Below are 21480 nucleotides of genomic sequence, written 5' to 3' on the forward strand. Positions count from 1 at the left end.
CCATCGACTTTGTAAATATGCTGTATATTACACTTATGCCAATGCAAACCTAATAATCAATTTTAGGCTTCTTCATCATCATTAAATTTAATTAAATTCCATTGTTTGTTACTACATGAGAATATACTAGATAATCCAGGTTCTGCTTTGCTTGTTACAGAAAAAAAAATAATGTACTTAAAATAATAAAGATATTAATTGTTGTGAAATGTGGAAATTAATACTAATATTTTACTTTTCATTTGTTATGACTGCACCTGGATTTCAGAGAAACCTTTGTTATTTAAGGTATAGCTATTGCACCAATGTTATCTGGTTAAATCTCCTATTTTAGTACAAGCATCAGTGATTTCAGGTATAGGTGACAAGTTTGAAAATTGTATTACAATGTTAAAAAGCTACAACACATTCCAAAATACATCAACAAATTGTGTTAAATAATAACTTTCAAAATATTGAACATTTCACATGTATAAATATAACCATCTGTACATTATATGCAAACTGTTAGATTGCACGCTTTGGTAACATCAAGTGTCTGATGTTTTTCAGATGTTGACTTTAGTGCATTTAAAGAACCCAAAGGAAACCTCAGGCAAAAAACGTATCTCTCAATTTAATCTGGTGGATGAATTGTATTGGTAATTATAGGTATGTTCACAGAAATTTGAAATGACAAAGCATACAGTAATAAAGATTTATAGGAAAAGATAACATTGGTGAGTCATTAAATGCACACTAGCAAAATTTGCAGATTTACTCATTATAAGTCTTTAGATTGTTGACTGATTATATGATGTTAGGTAGGTCAGTGTACGTTTTCACCATAATGTGGATCTAGCTGACAGAGACAGCACTATTGTGCTGAAGGCCGACAATGTGCAGGCATTTGATGCGGAAGTACCAGATTTCCCACCATCTGGATCTGTGAACAGAGACAGAAGGCAGTTATTTAGCATCTCAAAAACAATTTTTAAATGATGCATAGATGTGACTATGTACAAATTATATACAATGTTGGAAAATAAATGCTAAAATAAAACTGGTGAGAGTATTTCATTTTTTACGACAGAGAATGGATTGTGGAAAAATGCCATGCCTGTCTTAGCAGAGCCAGGGTATGGTGAGGCCTGGGTTTTGTGTGTTGTTGTTACTCCTTGGAAACTAACAGCACCTTCTGGAGTCTGCACATGTGCAATTAAATGCAGAGATCCAGAAAAACCTCTCTGGTCCTGAAAACTAAGGGCAGGATTTTCTGCACCCACCCACTGCTGTGATCTTCCGGTCCTGCCACCAGTTAATGGACTTCTGGCTGGGGCATTGTCTCACCAGGGTCCTGCCCCTGATGGGGATGGAAAATCCCGGCCTAAGTTTATGTTTGGGGAATGTCAAATTTATCCATGATGATAAAATTCCATTTTTTTAAAATTAAAGTTTGTTTATGATTTTTCAGTTTCTATCTTAATCCCCTGTGCATGTCCCAATCATTTATTTTGCTCTCTGTGCAATTTACTTGAAAGTGAAGGATAATCAGTGCTTTTTACTACCTGTTTTTCTGTCATTGGGTACTTATCCTGTTTGTTGGACACCTAGGGATCTCTTTAATTTGGTGCCAGATTCAAACTGATGTTGGGAAAGGGACAATCCACATGTCAGAGACCTTTAGATCTTTGTTGGCAGCTTTGTTTGATGCCAGCAGCAAGCAATGTTGCTTCGCTGGCGGTGAAATCTAGGCCACATATATTTTCCTTTTCTTCACTATTATCACTTCTTCATGCTCAAGTCTACTCTCTCACTAAGAATTGAGGAAATGCTCACTATTCTCCCCCCAGACTGCAATGAACACTAATAATTGAAACCTGAAAAAGTTGACTTGAGTTCAGACACGCAAATGAACTGCAAAGATTCTTCAAGGGGATTTAGAGAGGCTAAGTGAGTGGGCAAAAATTTGGGAGATGGAATACAATGTGGAGAAATGTGAGGTTATTCATTCTGGTAGGAAAAACAGAAATACAGAGAATTTCTCAAATGATGAGACGCTGGGGAGTGTTGAACTTCAAAGGGACTTGAGTGTCCTTGCTCACGAGTTACTGAAAGCTAACATGCAGGTACAGCAAGCAATTAAGGCGGCAAATGGTTATGCTTGCCATGGAGGGAATGCAACAAAATTTCACCAAACTAATTCCTAGGGGCAGGATCTTCCAGTTGGCAAGCAGAGTGGGGCCCGCTCACCAATGCGTAAAATGATGCAGGATGAACGTCGGGTGGAACTCTCGATGTCACGCTGCATCATTTCCATTTTCAGGTCGGCGGGGGCACAGCCAAGTCAGCTGTTGAGGCCATTGATAAACTAATTAAAAGCATTAATGGACCTGCCCGTCCAGCCTTAGGGTTGGTGGGCAGGCGGGGAGCCCTGGCGGGCTTCAGAAAAAGCATGAAACCTCATCCATGGCCAGGATGAGGTTTCATGAGGGTATTTAAATTTTTAATAAAGGTTTCAGTTAAAGTTATGGACATGTCCCAAATCATGTGACAGTGTCACATGAGGGATCATGAGAGATCAATTTTTCTATCATTTTTATTGCAAATTTTAATTCCGAGCCGATCTCCAGGCGAAAGAGCGCACTCCCGGCTGAGGGAATCCCCTCCCACCTGCATAGGAAGCACAGAGCCTTAAATGGCTTGCCCACGTAAAATGGCGGCGCGTGCCCATTGGGGGCGCTGATTGGAGGCATGCCCACCTGTGCCTGCTCCCGCACTTCTCCATAACAGGGGTAAAATTTTTCCCCTGGTTAAATAGGCTGGATCTTTATTCTCTGGAGTTTAGAAGAATGAGAGGGGATCTCATTCAAATACACAAGATTCTTGCAGGCTCGATGGGGTAGATGCAGGAAGGATGTTTCCCCTGGCTGGGGAGTCTAGAACCAGGGGGCACAGTCTCAGAGTATGGGGCAGGCCATTTAGGACTGAGATGAGGACCAATTTCTTCACTCAGAGGGTGGTGAATATTTGGAATTCTCTGCCTCAGAGGGCTGTGGACACTCAGGCATTGAGTATGTTTAATACTGAGACCAATAGATTTCTCCATATTAAAAAACATCAAGGGATGTGGGGATAGTGAGGGAAAATAGTATTGAAGTTGAAGATCAGCTATGCTCTCGCTGAATGGCAGAGTGGATTCGAAGGGCTGAATAGCCAACTCTTGCTCCTATTTCTATGTTCTTAAAAAATAAATCTAAAGATGCACATATTTTATAGAAATGCAGGATAAATAATAAAAACTTTTAAATGGACTCTGTCCCAGCACCTTAGAATGTTTTTTTTCGTTTGAGTGCATTTTTACTAGGATGGTTGCCAATGATTTGGTATTAGATGAAAAATAACATTCTCTCTCCCTTGAACCAACAATTTGCCTCTGATCCACCCTCAGGTAAGCACAGAATTCCATTTGTGCAGCAGTTCCTTCCCTCTGAAAGCTAATTTCCTCATATGAGAATAAACCTGTCAAATTATGCAGATGTAGCCTTGGTTTAAATCCTTCTTGCAGAACCCTGACAGTGATGACTCCTATTGCATCAGGCTGGAATTGATTGAAAGCATGATGGAAAGATGAGGAAACTGGCTAAACCTCACAACACTGTCTCCAAATTAAAATTTTAAAGACTATTACATTATTCCAATGCACAAAAAAGTTCTTAGGACTTATTCTTGTTAACAGGTTAGTTTATAAATTATCAACCTATTATTTAGTAAACTCCATATAAATGTTGAGCATTGCTGTTGGGGTTGATACATCAGTTATAGTTAAATGGTTCAAAAAGGGCAGCTGTTAATTTTCAATGGTGGCAGAAAACAATTGACAACGGATTGGCCGACTGTTGCATATTCCAAACAATTTTCCTTTCCATGCATCTCAGCAGAAAGGAAAACACGGCAGAGAGTGTAACATGCAGCCACCCACTGCTGTCCATTTTCCACTGCCACTGAGAGCTAAAATTTAGACTGTTGTCAGATTAATACTGTGGCACGTAAAATACAGGATTATCTAATGAAGATAAAAACAGATAGTTGTGAGTAAATTGGCACCAAAACAACCATACAGCAAGCTCATTTTACTGGAGGGGGATGGTTTCCTCAGGAATGTGGTAAGATTACTGGTATTCTTCAAGAATATAATCAAAGCATTAAAGGATGAGCTCTAAATAATCTTTGCAGCAGTACCATAATGACTCACAAGCCTATACACAGTCTAATTATTTAGATTTAGGAGCATAAATACGGTCAAACTGTCGCAAGCTTAATTCCATCTAAATGTCATTTTCTTCTCATCTATGGATTTGACAATTTCCGTCCCACCAGTTAATTGAGTTCAAATGTTCCAGCAGTAAAAAAATCAGCATCACAGGAAGAGACTCATTGCTCATTTCAAAAATTACTGTACTCTAGATATATTGTTCATGTGGATTCTGGCCTTTGATTAAAAAATGGATCCCAATACAGTATGAATTAAGTTTTACAAATAGATATGAAAATCTTTTTTAATCTATGAGCATTAGTTAATGAGTTCACACAAAAAAGAATTACACTTGATAATATACATTACACATGATAGCGTGTGACTGGATTGCTTATCTGCAGAAGTATTCCACTAACAGAACAAAATACTCTTGGGTAGTTCTTTGTATTTCAGTATCAAACAAATTGTCAGTATTATACCTAAAATGGTATTAGCCACTTTTTGTTTTCACAAGATCCCAAGATAAATATGGATGAGAAAGGCCACTCTTCCCATCTGCTTCATCCAACCAGAGCAATCCTAACACTTCGTTCCCAATCTAGTTTCAACCTGTTTCTCATAGGATTCCAGTTTTTGCCTTCAATACACTATCTCCAAATCTATGCCACATGCTGGCCATTTTTAGCATGCAGAAGAATTTGCTGATATTAGTCTGAAAATTATTTTTTACTTGTCTGAACCCATGTTCTACTCCTGCAGTTCAATATAAAGTATTGTTCTGGGCTAATTTTTTTCTCTACCTGGAACAATCTTATATGCCTCTGGAATATCACCTCTATTTTATCAAGGTAGGGGAAAAATATTTTATAATTATGGCCTTAAGTAATGAAAGAGGTAATCAGCTGATTGAATACTTATATTATTCAATGTACCACACTCACATTTCCAGTTACAGTCACTGAGGATTGCATGACACTGCAGGTGGAGTACACCAGCATTCATTTAACATTCCAATAACAGAAAAAACATATGGGGGAATTTTTATTCTTGTATTATGTAATCATAAACCCCATTAGAAAGATAAGTTTTATTACTTCACAGAAGAGGTCAGAGGAAATTTTATCCCATAGTGCTAACAGCAACATTTGTTTTACTTAGAATAAGAGAACTATTGCAAGAATTGTTACAATATTCAGCAGAAATGATATCAACTTATCTCATCCAATAGCTCTGAACATAAGAATCTATTCTAACTTAATAAATTTAGCCAATGTCAGTTAACAGCATCCATTTATTGTCACAGCATGCTGAATGCGCAAAGTTAAATGGAACTTCTTTTGAAATGGCTTTCTTTATTCTTTAAATTTAGTTTCCCTCCACATACCATTTCACAAATGAATGGGGAAGAATATATATCCTGAGGTAATCTAATCAAAAGGTTCAGTTGATGGAACGAATTCCAAGAAGAGTTTAAAATCAGCACGTGCTTCCAGAGATTAGATTACAGTCGTCATATCATCACCCAGCAATATGCTTGATGCCAGGGATGCTCATTAACTGTTCGTTGGATCTGAATGGACAGAATAGGGCAATTCACCTGCCTCTCCTTCTGTGGCTGTACTATTACTCAGCACCTCAGCCATAAGGATCAGCTAAGACTGGGATCCTGCATTCCTGCATGCAATGACTTGTGAGATGAACTCCCTCCATGGAGATATAATAATGTTTAGTTGATGACAAAATCACACAAGTTATTGAAATTAATTAAGTGAAAAAAAACATAACTAAGAACTAAATGTTGTTCTTCTGCAATACATTAGGTAACCTACTGAGATTTTTAAAGGAGTGACAACTTAGACATTTCAGAAAGATAATTATCTAGTCTGCTTAGCTCAGTAGTTATGAGATAATTTTAAACCAAGAAAGCTTGGTACCCAACATGATTCATGTATGAGGTTTCAGAAAACTGGTATATTTTACATGAAATATATTTACACAACACTGAGCTGGAAATGACTGAAATGAAACTTCAGCAGCTTCACTGGAAATGGAATTCACCCACGAAGACCTTTTGTTTCTGAACAATGGCTACCTCACCAAGGCAACAACCACACAATTTTGCCTGCATGTGTACTCAACCTTTCATTTACTTCTCCCAATACACAGCTCTAATGGATGAATTAACTCCCTAATATATGCTGACTGGATTCCAGGCTGACATAAATATTACTTCTTTAATAGTTGGTGAATTCTGAAACAGTCAAAAAATTAGTCTGTCTAATCACTAAAAGTGAAATGCAGGGAAACCCAAGAGCACAAATGAACACAGCTATCTATACTGGGAAATTTGGGAGCTCAAACAGCTGAGTGCTTAACCCCAACCAAGAGGTCACAAGTTTGAGTCCCAGAGCTGCCTGTCACTCCACTACTCTAGCCTCACGCATGAATTTTGTCCAACTGGGACAGGCCACGAGTCATAGAAATGAAGCATCCCATCTCAGGAGATGGTAAAAAGAGATGTCATTCAGATGCCTACATCACATGCCCCAGTTGCAATGGGATGCAAAGGGATAACAGAGAGAGAAAAACAAGCAGCATGGACTTTTTGGCCATGTAGAATATAGATCTTCCATGTGCAGTAAAAACTGTGCAGCAGGGGAAAACTGTGGCAAATCAATTCAACTTTAGCAATGTATACTCTCAAGAAACTGTCAAATATTAATAGAGGAATAAGGTAAGATACAGTTCTTCTGAGGTGGTGACCCTAAACTGGGTAAAGTAGCATAGACACTAATTGCCCTCCACCAGCCCAGTATCTGTACCAAATGAGCATTCTTCACGTGTGCGCTTGCTTGGGTAGTGAGTGTCAACATGTCATTTGACCACAAATGGCATCAATGGTCTCAGTGATAATCACATATGAGCACTTCAGTTGTAAGAGTGGCTGAGTTGCTACTATTGATAGAGTTGAGCTGCAGACACTTCTTGGATAGAACATTGGGCTGAATTTTCCACCCCACTGGGGGGGATTGTGCGGGGGCGGGTGGGAGCGAGCGCGAACCCAATTGGCGCCCCCGATCAGGACCGAACCGCCATTTTACATGGGCAGGACAATTAAGGCCCATCCAGTGTGACACTCACCCAGAAGCGTTGAGCGCTCCTTGTGCAGGCGGGGGGAATTCCCTGAGTCAGGGCTTGCAGTCTTTCGTGTGCATGTGTGCGAAAGAGCGCAAAAATCTCCCTGAGGCACAGAGGTGCCTCATGGGGATCAGTTTAAGGTTTTAAAATTTAAATGAAGGAAAAAAAAGACTTTTAAAATATGTCTCTTCATGTTACAGTGTCACCTGAACTGGGACATGTCAATGAATTTTTAAAATAATTTTTATTGAATTTTAAAACTCTTCATGAAACCTCATCCTGCCTGTGGATGAGGTTTCATGAAAAATGCAAAGACTGCCTGGGTTCTTCGCCTGCTCACCAACCTTAAGGTTGGGCAGGCAGCTCATTTAACTGTTTTAATTAGTTTTTAACAGGCTTTAATAGGCCTTTGACAGTTCGGCAGGCACGCAGCCGAACTGAAAATCTAAATGACGCGCGGTGACATCAGGATGCCTGCCTGACTTCACCGTGCATCATTTTACATGTCGGTGAGCGGGCCCCGCCCCCACTTGCTGACTGGAAAATTCTTCCCATTAAGTTTATTTACAATGTACTCAGCAGCAACTACACATGCGTTTTCAACTCCAACTCTATCTCTGCACTGACTCCTGAGGTAGCCTGTGTTACTCTCCTATTGGTTACTACAGGTCATGTGATCTTCCTGAACAAGCATTATTCTTAAAGGTACATTACTCACTAAATAAAATCATAATTACTACAACTTCCTACAGGGTCACTCAGTAGAAATAAGGACAAGCATCTTGAGCAAATTTTCCTTTTCAACTGGGTCTTTGAGATTAGTTATAGAACCACAAGCTTGGCCCAAGCTGGCATCAGCTATCTCAGTACAGAGCAGGGATTGTGCCTGGAAATTTACTGATCCACATGATTTTGCTAATCACTCCATTAACCTATTAAAACACTGGAAGAGCTAGGTGCAGAGCTCTTTACTTAAAAAAACAAAAAGCCACAATGCATTTCTAAAGTTTATATTTATTCCTCATTTTTGAGTTCTGCTTATCCATTGTCCTTCTCACCAGAACATATACGTGACCTCCTTAATGTTCAATATCAGTACCAAATGACTGACCATTTCTTCAGGGTAAGCCTGTCTGGAAAATTTCTCCTGTTGGTGTTGCACATGCCAGTTGGATGACCCAATCTTTATAGGATTTGGTGAAGCTCAGCCCATAAGGAAAAGTTAGATGACACTTTGACAAGATCTGGAATTGGAAATTATCTGCCCTCAAATTTTAGTTTTTTTTAAAGGAAAGTTTTTATGATTAGAACATTTGACACCATAAATGAGACTTTGCATTAAAACTAAAAGGGCGGCTGGAAAAAGTAGAGACTTCGGTCTGCTGATCAAGAGGTTATTACAATTCAGGTATGAGCTGCAATCTGGATATGCATTTCTGCCCAGATTTGAATTTTTCAACATGCCAAAATGTTAATTCAATATATTAATTTATGACCCAAGACCTGCTATGTCTGATGCCCCAGTTTCTGAGTTGAACAGTGATAGGTCTTGTGAATGAGTAATTGTACAGTGCAATTATATTTACTCTGATCAGATGGTTATTTTGATGGATTTAATATTTGCTTTTTTTTAAATAACTTTGAGATTTTTATTTGCCTCACTTGGGTTACCCTTGGCTTCAGCTAGGTGAGTGGGGGTGGGGCCAACTCGCTGACATATAAAATGACACGCGGTGACGTTGGGCATGCGTGCCCGCTGAACTGACAATCTGAAAGACGCACGGTGACGATGGGACACCCACCCGATGTCACCGCGCGTAATTTTACATGTCAGCGAGCAGGCCCCACCCCCGCTCGCCAAGCGGAAAACTTTTCCCAAAGATTTTCGTTAAAATTCATAGACATGTCACAGCTCATGTGACACTTTCACGTGAGGAGACATGTCCTAATTTTTTTTTTCCTTCATTAAAATTTTTGAAACTGAAACTGATCTCCCTGTGCCTCAGGGAGATTCCTGCGCTCTTTCAAGCACAAGCGTGAAGGAGCACAGGACCCGACTCAGCCTTCTCCTCCCGCCCGCACAGGGAGCGCTCAGCATTTCTGGGTACACGTCACGCTGGGTGGGCCTTAATTGGCCTGCCCACATAAAATGGCGGCGCGCAGCCGATCATGGGCGGCGATTGGCTGTGCGCCCACCCTTGCCCGGTCCCAAATTCTCCCCTTGGTATCAGTCTATATGAGTAAAGATGAGGTGATTAAGTTTTTATTCCAATGGCAGATGCATTTCTTTTAGCGGAGTTGCACTTCTAAATACCATGCATGGTAAATAGTTCAACTGAGTGCTGGGAGCATTAGGTTAATATATTAACAGAAAGGGACGTACATGTATTTTTCTTTTTTGGACTGTTGAATTCCATAACAATAACTATATGTATGTGGCCATAACTCTCCAAAATAGTGAGAAAGAAAAACAATGGCCGGAATTTTATGGCCTGTTGCAGCGGGGACGAGGTGTAAAATGTGGCGAGCCATTCTACACACCATTGACTTCGGCGGGACCGTAACATCCGTCTGTCGTAAAATTCCACCCAATGAGATTAACATGACACTGTGAACAGCAGAACAGTGAGGTTTTATAACAAGCTGAAGTATGAGTGCATAATAGTTAAGCACCAATGGCAGGATGAGGTAAATCAGTAGCAATGTTGAAAGATGATACGAACTAAAAGTATAGGGCTAAGCTCAGGAGAACCTGAGGAGACCTATTCAGGAACGATGTTTGTAACCAAGACAGCAGGCCATGGAATTTACACAAGGAGATACACAACTCAAGGATCAGTCCAACAAATATGGAGTTGTCCTTGAAGGGAGTGTGGATTAGAAAATGGGCATTATAACATTGATCTCTGATTTGCTTTCACTCACTTCAAGTGTGACTTCTCACTGGGAGCTTAGAATTAATGAACTTTTATGTCAACTCAATTGAGTGAAAAGTCACTAACATCTTCTGTGAAGGATTTGTTAAAAGTCTTGATGCACTTAATTGGCACCGTCTGATGCTGAATTAAAGATGCCCTGATGTCTGCATATCTTTACGAGGTCCTTAGGCCCCAATGTTCTTGACCGTCTTATAATCAGTTCCAGTTTCTGGTCCTGAGATGTACCTCTTGCCATTAGTATTATATGAAAAATAGAGTCAACTATTTAAAAATAGATTAAATAAGGAAAATTGTTGGACAATATCGAAGATAGCTAATCTAAGGACATCTTGATTACAGTTTAGCCTTCACACACAACATCCTTTATTCAAACTTCGTTTTTCTCGCTCTTTGACTTGGACAGTGTATTTTTGATTCATTTTTTGGATCTGGTAGTCCCTGGCAAGGTCAGTATTCCTTACCCATCCCTAATTGTTCTAAAGGAGACATTGGTATGGGACTGGAGTCAAAAATAGGCCAGACTGGGTAAGGATGACAGAATTCCTTCCAAAAAGGATAATGAACTAGTTGGATTTCACAATAATCCAAAAGATAACAGATTTTTATTTCCAGATTTTTAAAAACTGAATTAACATTTTTAAATTACAAGGATACGATTTGAACTTTCATTTTCTGGAACATTAGTCCGTACCAAAGGGAAGTATGAAGATTTATAATTTTTGTTTGCTTATTTAACCACACCATAAAAGATCCAATATGTGAATATAAGATATGACCTTACTTGAGCTAGGTTATACAATGGCTAATAGGTCAATGGTAAGGGGCAGTGACCTATAATCTTCACTGTTAGATTCATTTGTATATGGAATCAAATTAGAAGGAATGCTCCATGCTAAATCAAGCATTTTTTTTCAAGAGCTTTCTATTCCAGAGAAAATGCAACACTAGAGGTGTGATCAAAATATGATGGTGTCTCTTCTAATACTGTAGTAAGTTTGTTCAAGCACCTGCTGAGACATACAAGTCAGTGATGCCCCGGTTTGATTTATGGTGTGTGTGGACAAAGATACTTTCAGCTGGAACTGAGTTATGGGAACCAAAATTGACCTAAATGCCACTGAGTTTGGAAGGGCAAAAGAGAAAATAGTCAGGTTTATCACTAACTACCCAGGGAGCCCTGCTGGAAGTGCATATGGGTGAATGTTGGTTGAGAATAAGGTCAGGCTTCACTGTAATGCATCATTGAACAGTTTGCCAACTGTCCCCTTCATAGCCCTCAAATAACTTATCACTTGGGTAAGGTACATATGAGGGCATTGTGCCTTACTCACCGTGGAACCATATCAGCACGAGTCAGGAGAAAATAGGAAAACATAAATCGGAATAATTCTTCCAGTGAATTAATGATACAGGCAGAAGCATGCAGAAAAGACTTTTGAAAAGAAAAGGTTCTGAAATATCCAGATCTAATATCCTGCTTAAAAAAAGTATAACAAATTAAAGTTGCTCATAAAACTATATCTCTTAGGTTGTTGACCTAGATTACGCTTGCTAATACACTGATACTAACATACCTAAATAATTCATTGTTCTTCTATGTCTACAAAACAGAAGCTGTGATTTTGGAAAAGTAAACATACAAACTTCAGATTCATAAAAGGCTCGAGGGGCCGAATGGCCTATTCAGAGTCAGAGTAACAGAGGTCTACAGCACAGAAAAAGGCCTTTCGGCCCATCAAGTCTGCGCCAGTCAAACAAGTACCTAATTATTCTAATCCCAATTTCCAGCACTAGGCCCCTAGTCTTGTATTCCATGGCATTAGAAGTGCACATCCAAATACTTCTTAAATGTTATGAGGGTATCTGCCTCTACCACCCTTTCAGGCAGTGAGTTTCAGATTCCCACCATCCTCTGTGTGAAAAATTTCTTCCTCACATCTCCTCTAAACCTCCTGCCCCTTACCTTAAATCTATGCCCCCTGGTTATTGATCCCTCCACCAAGGGGAAAAGTTCCTTCCTGTCTCCTGCTCCTTTTTTTTGGTTTTATGAAATGAATTTTCTTTGAAAGGAAAGAAGCAAATTTTTAAAAAGTTAATTTCTATGTAGCCCTTGTGTCACATGAGACATTAAGACAATCCTCAAAATATATCAATATACATGTTCAAAAAAGTTACACACACACACACACACACACACACACATACACAACACACACACACACACACAAGACACACCAGAGACACAGCTACCTGCCAGCTGATCTAATCTGTCAGTTAAGGATCAAAGCCCTGTCTGACCCCAGTGACTCCTACTCGCCGACTTTGGTTGCCCTATTTTCTTGTGCACTGCAGGAGTGTGCTCAACAGACAGAGAATTTCGCAAGAGGACACAGCTGATCATGCATGCTGATTTGCTTGTCCTGAATTAGCAACTGACACATAACTAAGCTCGCTTTAAAATGGCATGCTGGTCTCACAAAGAGGGAAAACTACATTCCTTGTTAGCTCCACAACTTTTCATGAACACCAGCTGTACTTATTTAAAAATTAATACTCTTAGACAAAGAAAGCCAGAAATTTGTTGATAAAACAGATTTGCAAGATTCTTCACAATGTCATGTTATATAACTCAACTAATTTTTATATTAAACATAAGCTTTAAAAAACTTGTAAAATTAAAAATTCTGACACAGCACAAGTGTGCCACAGTCATTATTAAAGTCTGGGTGAATAGATTTCTAGAGCTGATTCGATCTTGTTGTGCAAGGAACTGAGCTGCCCCGGATTACTCCCCAGAATTCTGTTAATGTCCATCAACAATCATTGCCTTGTACAATGACTAGATGAAACTGAATAAATACAGTTTATTGTTTTGTCCAGCATTATTTTTATTGACTTCCTAGAAGGAAATTCTGACGTGATGCCAATTTGATGGAAAGTTTCAAAGTGGATTATGAGCAGTGTTGTTGTCAACAAAGCAAGTATAATCTTAATCAGAGTTTGAACCTATGACCCTATGCATAGCTAGTTTACAAAATATGGAGCAGGATTTTCCTGTTGGCGAGCGGGACCCACTCGCCAACGCATAAAATGATGCGCGGTGACGTTGGGCGGAATTCCCGACATCACCGTGCTCCATTTAAATTTTCAGGTAGGCGGGGGTTCAGCAAAATCAACTGTGCACCCGCTGACCTGTCCATGGCCAATTGAGGCCATGGATAGAGTCATTGAAGTAATTAATTCTGTTTTTGTTTTTGTTTTGTAATTAATAGATCTGCCCGTCGAACCTTAAGGTTGGCGGGCAGGCCAGGAGACCTGACAGGCATTAGTAAAAGCATGAAGCCTCATCCACAGGTGGGATGAGGTTTCATGTAGGTTTTTAAAAATGTAATTAAAGTTTTTAAACAAGTTATGGATGTGTCCCAACTCATGTGACAGTGTCACATGAGGGGGCATGTCAGGGATTTTGTGTTCTAATTTTAATAATTTGTACAGTAAGACAATCTCCCTGAGGCAGTACTTAGTTTCAGGGAGATGAATGTGCTCTTTCATGCCTGTGTGTGAAAGAGCACACTCTCGGGTTTAGGGACTCCCCCCCCACCCCGCCCGCACAGGGAGAGCATAGTGCTTCTGTGCAGGCATCACGCTGGGCAGGCCTTAATTGTAAAATTAATTGTACCTTAAACGTAAAATGGCGGTGCGCCCCCCCACCCCCCCCCCCCCCCCCCGATCGCGCTCGCATTTTAACTTGCCCCCCAACGGGGGGAAAATCCTGCCCTTGATTTCTAGCCACCAGGCTGTTTATGTTGCTGTGAGAGAAAGCTTTATCTTTGTGCTATGTTTTGGGTTGTGCAAACCAAACTGGAAACACAAATTGCTTGTAATTATGGTATGACCGCAATGGTTAGTCAAAATTTATATAAAAAAAACTTTTATTGGTATATTCAGAGCACTGTAGAATAATTCAAACATGCCCACAATGCCAAAATGATAAAAGCGAAAAACTGCGGATGCTGGAAATCCAAAACAAAAATAAAAATACCTGGAAAAACTCAGCAGGTCTGGCAGCATCTGCGGAGAGGAACACAATTAATGTTTCGAGTCCTTATGACACTTCAATAGAACTAAGTAAAAATAGAAAAGAGGTGAAATATAAGCTGGTTTGGGGGGCGGGGGGTGGTAGAGCTAGATAGGGGGCCAGTAATAGGTGGAGATTGCCAAAAGATGTCATAGACAAAAGGACAAAGAGGTGGTGATATTATCTAAGGAATGTGCTAATTAAGGTTAGAAAGCAGGACAAGCAACGTACAGATTGCCCTAGTGGGGGTGGGGCGGGGTAAAGGGAAGGGATCGAAATAGGCTAAAAGGTAGAGATAAAACAATGGATGGAAATAAATTTAAAAATAATGGAAGTAGGTGGGAAAAGAAAAATCTATATAAATTATTGGAAAAAAAGGGGGGGTGGTGAATCCGAAAGGGGGTGGGGATATAGGAAAGAGTTCATGATCTAAAATTCTTGAACTCAATATTCAGTCCGGAAGGCTGTAATGTGCCTAGCTGGAAGATGAGGTGCTCTTCCTCCAGTTTGCGTTGAGCTTCACTGGTACAATGCAGCAAGGCCAAGGACAGACATACGAGAGCAGGGTGGAGTGTTGAAATGGCAATTGACAGGGAGGTCTGGGTCATGCTTGCGGACAGACCAAAGGTGTTCTGCAAAGCGGTCACCCCGTCTGCGTTTGGTCTCGCCAATGTAGAGCAAACTGCATTGGGAGCAATGAATGCAATAGACTAAATAGATGGAAGTGCAAGTGAAATGCTGCTTCACTTGAAAGGAGTGTTTGGGCCCTTGGACGGTGAGGAGACGGGAAGTAAAGGGGCAGGTGTTGCACCTTCTTCTGAAAAGGTGCCATGGGAGGGGGTTGAGGTGTAGGTGGTGATGGAGGAGTGGACCAGGGTGTCCCGGATAGAATGATCCCTGCGGAATGCTGCCGGGGGTTGGTGAAGGGAAGATGTGTTTGGTGGTGGCATCATGCTGGAGTTGGCGGAAATGGCGAAGGATGATCCTTTGAATGCGGAGGCTGGTGGGGTGATAAGTGAGGACAAGGGGGACCCTATCATGGTTCTGGGAGGGAGAGGAAGGTGTGAGGGCGGATGTGCAGGAGATGGGCCGGTTACGGTTGACGGCCCTGTCAACCACCGTGGGACATGATTATTATGCCAAAATGATTATTGATCAGATACTGCATACATCTTTGACATTGCTTTAGTGGATTGGATAAAAATAACAATTTTTTTTTAATACATAGAGAAATCTTGATAAGGGTCCCTTGCAGGGAAGAGTGAGATGCTGCTTTTACTTTAAATATGAGGAAAGTGACTGACAAAATACAATTCTCTAAATTTGCCCGAAGTTCACGGACCACTAAGCATGACTGTTTTTCTATCATCTCGCATTAATGAACTATAAGGTTTCTGCAAAGAAAACACTTGAAGTCACAGGTATTACTTAGTGCACGAATAAAGAATGTTGTGCCATACATTATTAAGATGAATATATAATTAACTCAATATAAAGAACAAGGGTAATTCATCTTATTTGGAATAGAAATAGTCACAATTCAAAAAAAATCCTAGTTTATCAAATATTTAAAAATGTATTAATTGCGCATCATGTTAATAAGTTGGCATCGTATATGACTAAATTTGCAGAGAGGGGTGGTTAGCTTTGGATGATTAGGTTTGAGGTTTAGAAAGAGGCAGTGATTTCAGTGTTCTGTGCCCTCACCTACCAATATACCTCTTCTCAGACCTGACCATGCACTTCCTTCCACCCAACCTATGGCAACATTATTTTTTGTTTGTCCTAAACACCAACTTCTAAGTGGAATGCAAGAAAACAAACAGATAAGTTATTGCTATTTAAATGGAATGAGGTTCTGTTTTTCTAATTGATCAAATGATATGTGCTTTGGGTGGTTGACGATCTTAAACTGGTCCATAGGTGAGATGTAAGAACATTCTACTGTTCTAGTTACAAATAAAAGTTGATAAAATAAGCGGGGGGTTGGCGTGGGAGTTATAGCAGGATGTATGGAACAAACCTTAAATTTAAAGAATTCTAGCAGAATAACAAAATCACAAATGTTTCAACGTGTGTTTATTAATGTGTCCGTGGTTTGTAAACATGCAAGTAAACCAGATCTGGAGATGCCACAGGTTTGAAATCAGTGCATTGGTGCAAAATCTAATCCTGGTTGGTCAGGTTTGGGAACATGTTACAAATCAGCATTTGCCTTGATGTTACACATTCGCATATCCAGAAAGAAACTAAGATAAAGGAAGAAAGAACAGAGTTCCTCCTTGGAGATTAAAACTAAAGTTGCTAAAAGCAAGATTGCGTTTGCACCTCTCAAGGTATCCAGTTTACTGCCTATATGATCAACTAGTAAAGCAGCTATAGTGATAATGATAAATAGTCTACTGTAATTCAAATTGGATTGGTCTAATTAACATGAATTGAAGGAAGTAGGTTTGGAAGGGGATAGGAGAATGTGGTGCTAAGGTATACATAGAAATTGGTCATCAATGGCCTGGTCCTGATTGAGATGATAGGGGTAAAGAGACTACTTAAATTGAAAAGGTTGAAGGGGTAGTTGGGAATGTGGGTAAGGGCGCTTTTTATGAAGGAAAGGTTTAGGGGAGGACAGACGAACAGTGAAATCAGGGAAGAGAGAAGGAATGGACACATTAATAAACACACTTTGAAACATTTGTGATTTTGTATTCTGCTGGAATTCTTTCCATTTAAGCTTTGTCTCCTATATCCTGCCATAACCCTTCCCTTATTTTATCAGCGTTTATTTGTAACTAGAGGAACAGTGGAATGTTCTTGTATCTCAGTTATGGATCAGTTTAAGACAGTGAAATCAGGAAAGTGAAAAAGGTTTATTTTAATTTGTTGTGCTGTTTTCTCATGGAATTCAAAATGTGCAGGTAAGATTTCTACTTTGTGTCATAATACATAGAAAGTATACGAAAAAAAGTTAGACTGCTGCTTTATATTTATTCAGAAGAAAATCTATTTCACTGCTGTTCTTATTGTATTGCACTTGTAACAAGTGAAACTATATTTATATTTGATTTTGACAACTCTCAGATGGTGATACTTTACACTTTACTGAAGTCTCCTCTCCTTGCTATAATTTCCAACTTCTGCCCCATCCAAGCCATTGCAGCCCTTATCTTCAAATCCCACCTTCATCCCTTCCTGTATTTCTGTTCTACCTTCTCTTTTGAGTACTTCAGCAGGTTTTACCGCCTCACCTGTTCTTTAATATCTTTGTTTCCTACTGTTGTTCCTAGCCACATTCCGAGTTTTTCACCTGAATATCTTCCTTCTTGGCTATCCTTAGATTCTGCACCAAATGGCTCCCTGTGTCCTTGGTGATGTGAATTTGAATTTCAGCTCCTCTTGCTTTCCCTTCCCTGAGGGGGTACAGGTGGTGTTGACAAAGAATTTGAACCCAGTGGGACAAAAAAGCACAAAAAATCTAGAGGATGCAGTAGATGTGCGGTGTGATATGGTTGAGACACACATCAGTCCCTAGCTGATTAACAAAATCAAGGATGATCTCAGCAGTACTGCGAGGGAGAATAATGCTGGCAGAGCATCAGAAACATCACATATGAAGCTTATCCATGGCCTCACTCAAAATGTGCAGCAAATATTTGGGAAAGCTCCGAGACTAAAGGATATTAGGTTTGTCTTGCAAAGACATTTAAAGGTATTTCTGATTTGTCAGGGTCATTCCCCAACTGATTTTGTAATCAGAATCCTGTTCCTTGTGCCAGTGGTGAAGCTGGCGTTTGTTCTGTAGAGGCTACTTCCCCTGAGGGAAACAACACAGAGGAAAACTCAATTTGCTCCCTGAAGAAGGCCTCATTGTTCCTGGACTTGGCTCTCAAGGAATCAAGGAATGATAAAGTCAGCCTGTTCCATGTCTATATGGCATGACAGGAGACTCTAATTGCAGCACAAAAATTTACACTGGCAGTTTCCATCATAAATAAGGATGTAGGAATTCATTATGTAACATAAAAATAAATTTGATTGTAGAATTTTAAAAGAGGGATTGAAAATTACATCTGACCGCCCCAGTACAATTATTGTGCAACCTTTAACTTAGCTTCACTCTAAGAATACACTTCATTTGATCCTAATTCCCAATGTGCAATGGCACAGAAGATGGACTAGTACATTGAAAACACTCTAGAGGGGTGCAGCAGGTATGCAAAACCACAACTTCCAAATAATCAAAAGGGTTGGTTTCAAAACTAGTTAAATAAAATGGGATAGCAAGAAATGAACTTTAATCGCATGTGTGACTTGTTGGGTCACAGGTCTACTGTTGTTGTAACAATAATAATAATATTATATGACCTGAATTTAGCATATTGTCACACTGTTCAATTACATGCCAAAGCAGTTAGATACATGAATGGCTTTGAAGTGCAGTCACTGTTCCTGTGGTAGGGAATTTCTACACTGGTGATTTGCTTCATTGCTCTGGATTAGACATTTCTACCTTTTCACTAATGCAGCACAATGCATGGATCCCCTGGCCTTTTTCACAATTCCAGTTCCTTCTATTCTTGTGAATATCATTGAATTTTGGCATCATGGGGACCTAAAGCATGTTTGGGGCCCTGACTTTGTAAATTGAGCACAATCTGGATGGAATTTGGGGACAGGAAATGCTGATACAATAACCACCCCTCCCCACTCTACACCCCTAAGTTCTCCTTTTCTGCCTGCTAGAATTTTTGGTTAAATTGGGCAAAGTGCACCCACTCACAAATGGGTGGGCATTTCCAAATTGTGTTCTCTAAAATAGTCCCCACAACTCGTTTTTTCTTCTCCGCCGATGCTGCCAGACCTGCTGAGTTTTTCCAGGTAATTCTGTTTTTGTTTTGGATTTCCAGCATCCGCAGTTTTTTTGTTTTTATTTTTGTTTTTAACCCACCTATTGTATCCTAGTTGCAAGGACATCTGTGCCACTCTGCTGTCAAGCATTGCTGAGGGCCTCAGGGGCAGTAGTTCCGATTTAAAAAGCTACTCTCCCTGATGAGAAGGCATGCAGCTTCACTGAAAATGGCACAGGTGCCTGTCCGATATACAACCCAGCAAAAGTGGATTGTGATGGGATCACGGATGTAACTAATAGATGGCAAGATACCCATTTGCAGCGACTTCTGGATGCTTACTGAATCAATATCACTTATATTTCCCTTACTCCATGTTTACTTGGCTGTGGATCATCATGTGATTTCCCCCTTTTGATTACGTTTTACTGTTGTACTGGTGGCTACATGATATAATAAAAGCCAATGCAATTAGATTAAAATTGAAAATTTACATCCTTGTAGCTTTATCGTTCAGCTGTCAGTAAAATTCTGTTCTTGTTTCATATTAATTTGATACTTTGCTGTATTAAACTGACATAAGTAATACATTAATATTGTTAGCAGACAATAAAATATGTAAATCGTTAGGGAAGCTCAGGTAGGAATTCTTTCATGTTTTGTTAACGGAGCTTTATTATTGTACTGCAGGTATACAATAGCAGCTTGTATAATGAAAAATTTATGAAGCCCAGTTAGGAAGTGTGACAAGTATCCAACATACACTTCATGTTCACAATGGGCTGAATTTTAGGGAGCCATGTCACTGGTTGAAAAGTTGGGGTCAAGACCACATCCACATGGCTGGTTCGCCTGAGCCAATTTTATAGCCATTGGGCTGTTTATTGACTCAGGGTGAGACTTCCGCCTCCATCTGGGAGTGCTTAATTGTTAAAGGTTAAAGTGTCGGGGCCAGGTTTACTTAATGGGAGGAAGCAGCATGATGTTCATGCTGTAGACAATGGTAAGAGAAAACTATGGGTGGACTGTTAATCTCCAAGTCTCACAATGAGGTGTTAAGAATGTCGGATTTTACAAACAGTTATATTTTAAACTGTCTATATAATTCCAAGAAGGAATGCAACTGGGGATCCAGGACATCACTAATTAACATTTCTACTTGGATACAAGGCCCATTTAATTCACAATGCCATGGAGATGGGTTTTGGGAGGGGAAAAATCCATTGTAGCATTGGGTTACAGGATTTCCCAAGATAGCACTGAACCCAACAGACCCAAGTTAGCTTGCAAGAACCTGAGAAAGAAAGAAAGCAAGAAAATAGAGGTAGTAAGTCCTGCACCTGAAGCTGAGAAAATGCTAACTTTATTGTTCACCATGTGGAACACAGGTGCTAACTCATACTCAGATTGAAGATTGAGTTTGTGAAAATCTAAAAGAAGCTGGAAGATGTGCCTAGCTTGGGCTAGAGAGGAGTCTCCATCTTGTCGTATGATCCTTTCAGTCAGTCACCGGAAGGTCGAATAGCTTTTTTATGGGGATTGTAGCACCATTTAAGAGCCTCAATTGGTCCAAAGACAGTTGGGCCACCTGACCCCTCACCTGCTGCAGGTAAAATACCAGCAGATGCGGATAGGTGACATGCACAAGCCACCGCCAATGCACCCTGATTTTATGGCCACGCACCTTCCAGACAGCTTCTGGGCAGGCTATAAAATTCCACAAAATGTTTCAAAACAACTTCATTATACTGTTACCACAAAAATGCGTTTGAACTCAGGATTAGCCAGCCCAAATCTGACCACATGGGGAAGAACTTTCCCCCCGTCAGGGGGAAGTACAGGAGCAGGCACAGGAAGGTGCTTCTCCGATTGGTGCCCCCGATTGGGGGATTGCCACCAGTTTACGTGGGCGGGCCAATTAAGGGCCGCCCAATGTGACGTCTGCCAGGAAGCGCAAAAGAGCGTACTGATCTCCCTGAGGCTAGGTGCTGCATCAGGGAGATCAGCGCCAAATTTAAAAATGGTAAAGGTGCACAAACAAAATTTCCCTGACAATTCCCCTCATGTGACACTGACACATGAGTTGGGACATGTCCATCGCTTTAAATCAAACATTTATTAAATTTTAAAAAACCCTCACAAAACCTCATCCCACCTGTGGATGAGGTTTCATGCTTTTTCTGAAGCCCGCCAGGGCTCCTGGCCTGCCTGCCAAGTTGGAGGGGCAGGTCCACTAATTATGTC

General features: G+C 40.2%; 1 protein-coding gene across 2 annotated transcripts in view; it reads right to left on the reverse strand.

The window, feature by feature from the left end:
- Positions 1 to 580: 580 nt before the first annotated feature.
- LOC121280339 (contactin-4-like) overlaps positions 581 to 21480 on the reverse strand; it is a 1234817-nt gene continuing 1213917 nt past the window's right edge. For both annotated transcript variants that reach the window (XM_041192228.1, XM_041192226.1), the window contains exon 21: positions 581 to 925. In XM_041192228.1, coding sequence (XP_041048162.1) covers positions 822 to 925 — 104 coding nt within the window. In that variant the 3' untranslated portion in view covers positions 581 to 821. The remainder of the gene's footprint in view (positions 926 to 21480) is intronic.

This window comes from Carcharodon carcharias, chromosome 7, assembly GCF_017639515.1.
Source record: "Carcharodon carcharias isolate sCarCar2 chromosome 7, sCarCar2.pri, whole genome shotgun sequence".
NCBI classification, from domain to species: Eukaryota; Metazoa; Chordata; class Chondrichthyes; order Lamniformes; family Lamnidae; genus Carcharodon; species Carcharodon carcharias.